Raw genomic sequence first — 12,219 nt, forward strand, 5'->3', positions numbered from 1 at the left:
CATCCAATAGGATTTAATAGAGAGAATCTGATCCCTGCTCTAGAATCCAGTAGGATAGTTCAAAAACTCATAGAGACACAAGGGGTTTTATCCCAACATCTACGAACACCATGCCCTGCCCCCAGTCCATTTTGAAACCAATCAGTTCATAGCATTTTTCTAAGACTAATGAAGATAATCTGCATTTCACATGCAAAGCCTAGCTAGCCCAAAGGCAAAGGAAAACGGGTGTCTCCTTTAATGCTGTTTCTGCAGAATGTTCTGGATCCAGGGGATGAAGGTGGAGAGTCTTGTAAACACGCTTGGCTCCCACAAATGCTCATCAACATATGAAGCGATGCCATGGGCTATTCCTTCACATACCAAGGGGCCACCAGAATCACCCTGGGATAAAAAATAACCACAATTACATCTTGCACATCTCTAGCACAACTTTTCATTTGTAGATCTGATTGCACCAGAGTAGGGAAGATTTAAATATTTGGCAAGAAATATGTTTTGTGTAAAAAAAATGACCTTTTTTCAAATTTGGAAACTTCAGCAAAAATGTTTGCTGTGTTGAAGTGTTTCCTTTTTTGTTCGTGTAGCACTAGTACGGTTAGGCAGAGTTTGGTAGAACTGGATTTGGGTTGGGTAGAATTGGGTAGGGTTTGAACTGGGTGGATGTGAGTAGGGATGAGTTTGGGTAGAGTTTAGTAGGTAGAGCTGGATAGGACAGTTGTTAAATTTAGTAGAGATTAGGTAGTGTTGGGTAGAGTTGGAGTTGGGCACAGTTGTGCAGGACAGGGGTTAACTTTGATAGAGTTAGGTAGGATTGTGTTGGGTGGGGTTTGAGTTTGAGGAAGGGTTGGGTACAGTTTTGCTGGGTGTTTGAGCTTTGGATAATGTTGGATTGGGCTTTCTTGGGGTAGGGTTGGTACGGTTGTGTTGAGTGGGGTTTGAGTTTGGGTAGGTTTGGTAGGTGTGTGTTGTGGGGATTAAATTTGAGATATGGTTGTATAGGGTGGAGTTTGAGTTTGGGGTAGGGTTGCGTTGGAGGCAGTTGAGTTTGGGGTGGAGTTGGTAGGTTTGTGTTGGGGGTGGTTGAGTTTGAGATAGGATTGCATAGGGTGGGGTCTGAGTTTGGGGTAGGGTTGGTAGGGTTGTGTTGGGAGAATTGAGTTTGGGGTAGGATTAATAGGGCTGTGTTGGGGAAAGGGACTGAGTTTGGGGTAGTGTTGTGTTGCGGCGGTCAGTCTGTAGTACAGTTAGGAAGGATTTTGTTGGGGAGGGGAGTTGAGTTTGCGGTAAGATTGGTAGGGTTGTGTTGGGGATGGGGGTTTGAGTTTGGGACAGATTTGAATCGGGTTGTGTTGGCCAAGGTTTGAGATTAAAGAACATCAATAGCCATGTGTAATAAAGGATCTTGGCCAAGCTAGTAGGAGCTGTGCCAAGCTGGTCTCACTATCGCTTTATCCATCTGGGCCGATCTGATGTCTGCACCAACACACCATCTCCCGAGCAGGGCTAGGTTGGTAGGGGATCACTGTGCAATTAGATACTTAGCCCTGGAAAATACCTCCCAATTCCCTCCGAGCAGTGACCTCCTGGAACCAAGGAGCCTCCAGGTCAGCAGGATATTTACTTGATAAGGTAATTTCCCCAGGCTGGGCTTCCTCACACACAGCATTGCTGAGGGGTTGTATCCAGGGTACAGCTGACACATGTTGTCCTTCACGACCTCAAGGTCCACCTCATGGAGGATGTCAGTTCTTGAGTTCCAGCTAGTCCGACCCCACCCGGCCACGCTGCACATAGATCCCGGCCTTACCCTGGACTTGGCATTTGGCAGGGGGATGAGCCGCACCCAGTTATTCAGCACTGCATTGCGTGACAGCTGCCATGGATGTGAGGGAAAACAGGGAACCAGATCAGCACAGGGAGCAGACCTGAAAGGGACCAACATGTTCCAACAGAGGAAAATGGAGATGTGTCCAGTGTTTTCATGTGAAGTCACTGGGGGTGGGGTGATGGAATGGGGGTGGTACCTGCAGCAGTGTGAGGTGACAGGGGTAGGGGGAATGGGATGGAGATGGTACCTGCAGCAGTGTGAGGTCATTGGGGGTGGGGTGATGGGATGGGGGCACTCCCTGCAGCAGTGTGAGGTGACAGGGGTAGGGGGAATGGGATGGAGGTGGTACCTGCAGCAGTGTGAGGTCACTGGGGGTGGGGTGATGGGATGGGGGCACTCCCTGCAGCAGTGTGAGGTCACTGGGGGGGTGATGGAATGGGGGTGGTACCTGCAGCAGTGTGAGGTGACAGGGGCAGGGGGAATGGGATGGAGGCGGTACCTGCAGCAGTGTGAGGTCACTGAGGGTGGGGTTATGGGATGTGGTGGTACCTGCAGCAGTGTGAGGTGACAGGGGCAGGGGGAATGTGATGGGGGTGGTACCTGCAGCAGTGTGAGGTCACGGGGGGTGGGGTGATGGGATGGGGGAGGTACCTGAAGCACTGTGAGGTCACTCGGGTGGGATGATGTGGTGGGGGGCAGTACCTGCAGCAGCGTGAGGTCACTGGGGGCGAGGGCGTTGAGAAGTGGATGATACCTGCAGCAGCATGATGTCATTGTTAAGGGTCTTCTTGTCATATTGCAGGTGGGGGATCTGGCGGCGCACAGGGATTTTCTGTTGGCTCCGTTCCTGTTCACTAATGTTATGGGCTCCCAGCTTGACAATAATCTTGCTATAAAAGCCAAGAACAATCCATGGGGCATAAGGGCAGGAGTGTAAATGAGGTGGGGGATGGGCACATGTGAGTCTGTCACATGAACAGTGATATGGAGGGGACAGGGCAGCCTGGGGCTCTCAGGCCATGATCCAAGACTCAGCTGCTGGCCTGGAAAAGCGTATCTACCAGTGTGCACATTGCCAGCTGCAATCTAGCCCCAGGGCTGGGGACTGGCTGACTTAGAGGAGGAGGGGGAATGGTACAAGGCACCTCTCCCCTCTAGAGGGTGCCATTTGTGGCACAAAGTCCCTGCTCAGTGGTGCTAGGGTCCCAGCCTGTGTCTCCCCAGCCCCTTGTGCTGATCCCCTGAGCTCCTTCACTCCCCGTTGTCCTCCCAGCCCCTGGATCTCAGCTCCCTTGCAGCCCAGCTAGATCCACACAGGGGTCTATGCCCAGCTCCCCCCAGCCCAGAGCCCCACAGAGCTGTCCTGGGGCTGTGAGCCCCTCCCTGCCCCGATCTGGGCAATGGGGCCAGACCCCACCTTGATTTACCCACTGTTGGATCTGGACCATGGTTTGTGGAGGCCCTTAGAGACACACCAACGCCCCCTGAGCAGATCAGACCCCTGGGCTCTGCCCTACCAGCCTGTTGTACTCACTGCTCCTTCCCTGCAACCTACGACAGCGCCAGAGCTCCCAGCTCCCTCATCACTCAATAACCCCAACCTGCCCTGACATCCCCAGCACAGAGGCGCTTACTCTCCATTGCAGGGAGCCGCCGTCAGCACAAAGTTTGTCTTCACCAGGAACCCTCCACACTTTTTTTTAACCTGCCCAACTTGTACTTCCAGATAGGCCATGTAGTGTCTGGAGTGGGGCTTGGCTTCCTGGCCCCCGATGATCTCACCTGTGGGGAGACCAAGTTCAAATATAAAAAACATCATCTCCCTAGGCCGGGCTGGGATTGAGCTCCCCATCCCAAAGGGGAGTCCCCACAACCTCAACCTCTCCCCCCCTGTGATGCTGTCATGGTATAATCTCCCACTCTGAACCTTAGCGTCCAAAAGATGGGGTACCAGCATGAATTCCTCTAAGCTCAATTACCAGCTTAGAACCTGTAGCGCTGCCACCAACCAGGAATTCCAGTGCCTGGTACACTCTGGTCCCCACAAAACCTTGCCCGGGGACCCCCAAGACCCAGACCCTCTGGATCTTAACACAAGGAAAGAAAACCCTTTCCCCCACCGTCGCCTCTCCCAGGCTTCCCCTCCCTGGGTTACCCTGGAAGATCACTGTGTGATTCAAACTCCTTGAATCTTGGAACAGAGAGGAAAATCCATCTTCCCACCTCCTTCTCTCTCCCCCTCCCAGACTCTCCCTGAGAGAGAAAGTAACCCTAACACAGAGAGAAAATTAACCTCTCTCTCCTCCTTCCCTCCTTTCTCCCCACCAATCCCCTGGTGGATCCAGACCCAGTCCCCTGGGGTCTCACCAGAATAAAAAAACAATCAGGTTCTTAAACAAGAAAAGCTTTTAATTAAAGAGGGAAAAACAGTAAAAATTATCTTTGTAAATTTAAGATGGAATATGTACAGGGTCTTTCAGCTATAGACACTGGGAATACCCTCCCAGCCTAAGTATACAAGTACAAATTAAAATCCTTCCAGCCAAATACAAATTTGAACTCCTTCCAGCCAAATACACATTTGCAAATAAAGAAATCAAACATAAGCCTAACTCGCCTTATCTACCTCGTACTCGCTATTCTGGACATATAAGAGACTGTATCAAAGAGATTGGAGAGAAACCTGGTTGCACGTCTGGTCCCTCTGAGCCCCCAGAGTGAACAACCACCAAACACTAACAGCACACACACAAACTTCCCTCCCTCAAGATTTGAAAGTATCCTGTCCTCTGATTGGTCCTCTGGTCAGGTGACAGCCAGGCTCACTGAACTTGTTAATCCTTTACAGTTAAAAGAGACATGAAGTACTCCTGTTCTATTAACCCTTAACTATCTGTTTATGACAAATGTTCTTGTGACAGATTTTACCATTTCAATCTGCCTGGACCGTCAGTTGATCAGGCTGACGCCACAGGATCATTTGGGGAGGAGATGATGAAAAGCATCAAGCGCCTAGATTTTAAAGCTTTATTAATAAAATAATAAAATAACAACAGAGAGTGCTGGGGCTGTTCCCACATCACTCAGGGGAAGAAAGAAAGTTAATGCCCCCAGGCCCTAACCCACTTTCATACTCACACATGTATGATCCAGACTGGCCAGGTCTAGGTGAACATCAGAAGAAGAAGAGAGTGGGTGGGGTGGAGGGGAGTGCTGTCCTAGGCCCAGGTCATCCAAGAATCTGCTGTGTTCCCCGAATTGCTCCAGCTCTCAGGAGGGTTTTTAAGTCCTGAGTTCCTTTGGGGATGTTCCATTCTGCGACCTCTGCTCCTGGTGCTTTTTGTGCCAGTCCAAACCGGCTTTCTGTGGTCTCCTCGACTTTCCCCAAAACACACTGTTTAGCCTCTGTTCTCGTTGTTTTCCTCTGTGCTGGCCTCCGCTTGTCTCGTTTGTTATGGGCTGGCTCTGCAGGACTGTGTCTGTTCCATTCCGGGCTCCCCTCATTCTTGGCCAGCAGCCGAGAATCAGATGTGCGCTGTGGCCTTGAACTGGCTGGAATTAATGTTTTATCTTCGGGCCTAGCAGGAGCGTGGAGTTAACCCATTCTTTGCTCTTCTTCTTTCTCTCCCCGCCTCAGCCTCTCATGATCTGCAAAGGAAACTTCCACTCCCCACTTGCACACCTTTGACCCACCCCAAAATGATTTACGATGCTTGCAACAGTGTTAGCCACATATAATGCTGATCTGCCTTTCCTGGAGACTCCCTGGGTGGTGGGGAATTGGGGTGTGACACTCTCCTTGGGGGATCCCTGTGCCTTGAACCCTGCCCCCTGCTCTGTTCTCCCCCACTGACACCCCATGGGACAGAGGGTAAATCTGAAGCTTATCCCTCACTGGTTGGGGAATCGTACCAAACACACTGGGAGTTAGTCAGTGTCATGAACATACAGCTGAGGGTAGCATAAAATACCTCCTTTACCTGTAAAGGGTTAAGAAGCTCCAATAATCTGGTTGGCACCTGACCAAAAGGACCAAGGGGACCTTCTGGGTCAGGGTCCTGCTCTCCACAGTCCCAATCCCCCTGGCCCCAACAATCACCAGTCCAGGCCTGGGGGCAGGAGAAAAGCCACAGGGAACAGGCCCAGGATCAAGAGCTGCATCATCAGAGCCACCCAGGCCCAGGCACGGAGCCTCTGCCTCAGCCAGAGTGGTTATATGGACCAGCAGACAGCGGGGAGGGCAGGGCCTGGTAACCACAGGGACACGTACCCTGTTGCCTGGAAACCCCCACCCTGGATGGGCCAGGAAAACTCCGGTCACAGATGCACCCACGTCAGGGGCAGGGTCTCCTTTGCTCTGGTGCCCACCTAGCCTGGCTGGGGAAGTGGCTATCCCTGCTCATCCCTACTGCTGGTTTAAGAAATGCCCTAGGGCTTCTCTGCACCTAAATACCCAGCCCCACAGATTTCCAGACCAGGAGGGATAATTGTGATCATCCAACCTGGCCCCCTGGATACTCCAGAGCCAGAACCCACCCAGCAACTCCACCACGGCCCCAAGTCAGTTGTTTCCCTGACTCCATGTTTAAAGTTTGCATATTAGTCTCAGTCAGACTTTTGCTGACTCCAGCTCCCAGCAGTCGGGTCTTGTCCTGCCTTTGCCAGAGAAGTTGAAAGGCCCCCTGCTCTCAGAAACCCGCACCCCATGGAGGATCCTACAGATGAGGGCCGAATCCCCTCTTCACCTCCAATACCATCAGGAAATCGCTCTCCTTGGAGGTCTTCCTGCCAGGCAGGGTCTCCAGATCTTGGCTTGTTCTTGTAGCGCTTTCCAATTTGCTGACATCCTGCTGGAGGTGTGGACACCAGAACTGGACACAGTTTCCAGTTGTGGTCTCACCTAGGCTGTATCCAGAAGTGACCCTACCTCCCCTGGCTTACACACCCAAGGATGGCGTTCATCCACTTATCTAGAGCATTGCACCAGGACCTCATAGTGGTTGGTTTTCAACGTTTAACCCAACCCCCAACAATACCATTGGCTTATCTTCTCTCCAGGAGCTGGACCCTCTGGTTTCAGATGAATGGTTTCATCTCCCAGGCGCCTTTGACAGTCTTGGCCTTAAGACAATCACCCTCCAACCCAGAGTTAGCCAGAGTGCACCCCAGAGGACAGCCTTGGGAGATAAAAGGAAGAATAAATCCCCTGGGGTTTAGATGACAGGCCCCTGCCTCTTTCAGTGATGTGGAAAGTTCATGCTTTGGAAAGCCACATGATAACAGCTGTGCAACATCTGGAACCCAGCACAACTGGGCTTCCTGTTTCCAATTTTTGATACCTGAGTTGCTGGAAATCATTCGCCTCTAGGGGGCGCAGGTTCTGATATGGCCCAAGGGCGGGGGACTGGCTGGCTCAGGAAGTGGAGAATGGGACACCGGCTGTGATGGGTTGGATCACAGAAATCCCCTTAGGAGCTGCCACCTGATGTGCCAAGACTACTTCTGCCCCGCCTTCCTGCCCTGTCAGCTTAGGACTTCAGTGCTCTGCCTGGTTTGAGCCAGACCCGCTAGCCTGCTGCAAACCCAGACCCAGGTCTGAACCACATCCCCTAACAGCTGTAGGCTTAACTGAAAGCAACTTACAGAAGTGTTCCTGTCTTTAACACTCAGATGCCCAACTCCCAATGGAGTCCAAACCCCAAATAAATCCGTTTTACCCTGTATAAAGCTTATACAGGGTAAACTCATCAATTGTTCACCCTCTACAACGCTGACAGAGAGATATGCACAGCTGTTTGCCCCCCCACACACACAGGTATTAATACATACTCTTGGTTAATTAATAAGTAAAAAGTGATTTTATTAAACACAGAAAGTAGGATTTAAGTGGTTCCAAGTAATAACAGACAGAACAAAGTTAATTACCAAGCAAAATAAAATAGAACATGCAAGTCTATGTCTAAGAAACTGAACATAGATAAAAATCTCACCCAGTAAACTTCTTTTTACAGACTAGCCTCCTTCTAGTCTGAGTCCAGCAATCACTCACCCCCTCTGTGGTTACTGTCCTTTGTTCCAGTCTCTTTCAGGTATCCTTGAGGATGGAGAGGCTCTCTCTTGAGCCAGCTGAAGACAAATGGAGGGGTCTCCAACGGGCTTAAATAGACTTTCTCTTGTGGGAGGAGACCCCCTCCTCTCTCCTATCAAAGTCCAGCTCCAAGATGGAGTTTTTGGAGTCACATGGGCAAGTCACATGTCCCTGCATGACTGAGTTTCTCACAGGGTAGCAACCATGGTTCACATGCTTCCTTGAATGTCCTCAAGTAGACTTCTTATGTGGATTGGAGCCTTCTAAGAGCCATTGTGAATTAAGTGCTTCTTGACTGGGCACTGAACTTGCAAATTCCTTTCTAAAGAAGCTGTCCAAATGCCTTACAAAGCTTACTTAGAAATCAAGCAAGTATACAGCCAATATGTCATAAACAGATGGTTAAGGGTTAATGTCTCTTTTACCTGAAAAGGGTTAAGAAGCTCAGTAAACCTGGCTGACACCTGACCAGAGGACCAATAGGGGGACAAGATACTTTCAAATCTTGGTGGAGGGAAGTCTTTTTTTGTGCTTTTTGTTTTTTTGTTGTTCACTCTTGGGGCTAAGAGGGACCAGACGTACACCCAGGCTCTCCAAATCTTTCTGAATCAGTCTTTCATGTTTCAAAATTGTAAGTAATAGCCAGGCAAGGCAGATTAGTCTTATTTTTTTCTCAACTTGTAAATGTTTCTTTTGCTGGAAGGATTTTTACCTCTGTTTGCTATAACTTTGAATCTAAGGCTAGAGCAGGGTCCCTCTGGTCTATATGAATCTGAGTACCCTTTAAAGCATTTCCATCCTGATTTTACAGAGATAATTTTTACCTTTTCTTTCTTTAATTAAAAGCTTTCTTTTTAAGAACCTGATTGATTTTCCTTGTTTTAAGATCCAAGGGGATTGGGTCTGAACTCACCAGGGATTGGTGGGGGGAAGAAGGGGGGATGGTTAATTCCTCCTTGTTTTAAGATCCAAGGAGTTTAAATCTGTCTTCACCAGGGAATTGGTGAAGTCCCTCAAGGCAGCCCAGGGATGGGAAAGTTTTGAGGGGGACAGGGAGTGTGCCAGACACTGAATTTCTGGCTGGTGGCAGCGTAGCAGATCTAAGCTAGTAATTAAGCTTAGATGTGTTCATGCAGGTCCCCACTTTTGTACTCTAAAGTTCAAAGTGGGGAAAAAACCTGGACACAAGTATACAGCCAATATTCCTAACTTTAAGTACAAAAATGGTACATGCATACAAATAGGAGGAATGTATTCAGTAGAACATAACAATTACCCAGATATGTTACATGGTATATGTAGCATAAAACATATTCCAGTTATGTCGTATATACATTCATAAGCATATTTCCATAAAGCCTTATGGGGGGGTACAGTCACACGGGGGTCTTTACTCTTGAGGGCAGCTCACTGCTGCTGTCACTGTTCCAAAGGATTATTTCTACCCTTCCCAGCTCTTCCTTACATGGGCTGTGGGTGACACTGATCGGTATCAGTGCTGCATGAGACAATATGACCCAGTCCCCTGTGACAGTCTCTGCCCCCTGTTTTCACTCCTTGACAGGACGGTGATAAATTTCATACAAACTGTGCCTCGTGAGATCTCTCTCAGCACATGTTTCTGCAGTCTTGCTGGCTGAATTGCCTGCAATCAGGATCCCTCTCCCAGTCCAATGCTGCTTCCTTTGCACTTCCGGTGTTGTGAATTCTGTGGGTAGAGAGAAAGGGAGACCCCATTTGGGGCGCCTGCTCCCCTTCTTCTAGTTCTTTCCCTTCTTCGAAAATCATCTCCAGCTGAGGTTCAGGAGACTGAAAGTCTGTGCGGCCAGAAACCCAAGATGTGTCTTTGACAAGATGTAAATTTTTCACCCATGTCCTCTTTCCTACCCAAGAATGGCCACTTAGCCAGGTGATGGTCCATTTGAATACACTGACACCTGGCTGAGATGTCAGTGGGCGTTTCGTCTCTGGGGAACTGGTTTGTGGATGCTCCCCAGACTTGGAACATGTTGTAGTAACACCATGCAGTAGAAATGTATCACTTTACACGCCACACATATTTTACCAGGAAAATAGTGATTAGCAAATTATGAGCTTTTAGATGATATCTCACAAGACATGCTTTGTATAAAACATATCATAGTCCTGTAAAAGGGGTGAACATGGGGTACAGACTGTCACAGGCCCCTAGATACCACCCACTGAACACCATCCTTGAGACCCTTCCATTGAACTTAAAGCCTCAGGGCCCCCGATCCCAGCCATACTCACCAGCCCAAGTCCCTGAGGGCAGGAGAAAGGCCATGGGGAGCAGGAGCAAGATCTGTTTATGCATGTTTGCAGTCAGTACAAGGACCGTGCATTTCCCTCAGCCCTGGGGCCTTTATAGACTCAGCTTGGGGGAGATCAAGGGGGCAGGAAACCTCAGGGTCACCCACAGGCCTGGTCCACACTAAGCAGTTAAATCGATTTAAACAGCGTTAAATCGATTTAACGCTGTACCCGTCCACACTACAACACACTTTAAATTGATTTTAAGGGCCTTAAAATTGATTTCTGTACTCCTCCACAATGAGAGGAGTAACACTAAAATCGATATTACTATATCGATTTAGGGTTAGTGTGGACGGAAATCGAAGTTATTGGCCTCATCATTTTACAGTAGCTACCCACAGTGCACCGCTCCAGAAATCGATGCTAGCCTCGGACCATGGACGCACACTACTGAATTAATGCCCTAGTGTGGACGCATAAAATCGATTTTATAATATCGGTTTTATAAAACCGGTTTTAGTTATTTCGATTTTATGCTGTAGTGTAGACGTAGCCACTCAGTCACCTAAATGCAGGGGTCAGGCATCTCAGTTTGCAACCACAGCCAACCACACAGGCTGGGGGGAAGGACAAGCTGTGTGTCAGCCAGAGATCCTTCATAGCTGGCTGGATGCTACTCAGCTGGGTCCCTGCACAGCTGGATGGATGATGTACCACTAGACAAAGAAGACCCTAGTGGGGACGTGTCTAGCAGGATCCAGGGCTGCTCTGGGTGCTGGCTCACAGCTGGGCACATCTGGGGCTCTTAATCACCTGGCCCCATCCACGCTCAGCTCCCTGCCCATGTCTCTGTGCTGGGGGCCGTGGGTGACAGTGACTGATCTCGGTGGTGGGTGGGATCGTGACCTGTTGATCTTTCTCATGTGGCCCAGCATGAGCAGGGTGGGGCTGGGCAGAGCAGCTATGGGCGCCGATCACAGCAACCACGGCAGGGGGTTTCTGAGAAGCCCCCCAGTGAGTCTGTGACCATGTGAAAGGGATGGAACAGCCTCTGTGATGCCATAGAACTGGAAGGTATGGCTGTGCAGCACCAGAGGGGAAATGACACAGCAGAGCCAAGGATAGAACCCAGGAGTCCTGGCTCCCAGCCTCCTGTGACCCCATTGGTGCCAACCAGCAAAGTGTTCACTGTCCTTCACAAGTCACTCCAGTCTCGGGCCTGACAAACTCACTACACCTCAGACACCACTTCCCTGGCATTTAGCCCTGAAAAGTGGCATGTGAGGGCTCTACTGAAAGCTGGTGACTTGTCAAGCCTCCTAGTCCCTGTGAGCCACACGTACAGGTACCTGTTCAGGGCTAGCGTCCCTATCTTAACACCTACGGATAACGGGCTTGGAGTGACTGCCCAGCAAATTTCATGGTTTGGGGAACTGAGTCCTCCCTGGAGTACACCAGGGATTGGCAACCTTTGGCACGCGGCCCATCAGGGAAAGCCACTGGCGGGCCAGGACAGTTTGTTTACCTGCAGTGTCCGCAGGTTCGGCTGATTGCGGCAGTCACTGGCTGCGGTTCGCCATTCCAGGCCAATGGGGGCTGCGACAAGCAGCGGCCAGCACATCCCTTGGCACCACACCGCTAACTAACTAACTTATATCCAAGGCCACCTGGGGAGGGGAGGAAGTGGAGCAATTTGCCCCAGGCCCCAGGCTCTGCAGGGGCCCCCATGAGAATGGCTGAGGGTCCCTCCCCGGCCCTGGCCCAACCCCGCCTCTGCCCCTCGCCAGGAGCCTCAGCGCATGCAGGAGCGTCCCTGAACAGCTGCAGCATGGCTCCGGTGGGTCCTGACCTCCCTCCACTCGGCCTAGAGCTCGCAGCCCCACCCCTTTGCCATGCGGCTCTGAGTGGGGAGGAGCTCAGGCCCCGCTGGAGCCACGCTGCAGCGCTGTCCAGGGACGCTCCTGGATGCGGTGCATTGAGTTTCTGGGTGAGGAGGGAGCCAGGGGTAAGGGGCCGGGGTTGAGGG

General features: G+C 50.5%; 1 protein-coding gene across 1 annotated transcript; it reads right to left on the minus strand.

The window, feature by feature from the left end:
• Positions 1-237: 237 nt before the first annotated feature.
• On the minus strand, positions 238-10,254 carry LOC115637979 (cathepsin G-like). Its single transcript, XM_030539578.1, has 5 exons — positions 10,191-10,254; positions 3,466-3,613; positions 2,586-2,721; positions 1,625-1,876; positions 238-384 (listed from the first exon to the last, which is right to left on the minus strand). Exons 1-5 carry the CDS (start codon positions 10,252-10,254, stop codon positions 238-240), a joined length of 747 nt encoding a protein of 248 aa, XP_030395438.1.
• Between the last annotated feature and the right edge of the window lie 1,965 nt (positions 10,255-12,219).

Source organism: Gopherus evgoodei, chromosome 21, assembly GCF_007399415.2.
Source record: "Gopherus evgoodei ecotype Sinaloan lineage chromosome 21, rGopEvg1_v1.p, whole genome shotgun sequence".
Lineage (NCBI taxonomy): Eukaryota > Metazoa > Chordata > Testudines > Testudinidae > Gopherus > Gopherus evgoodei.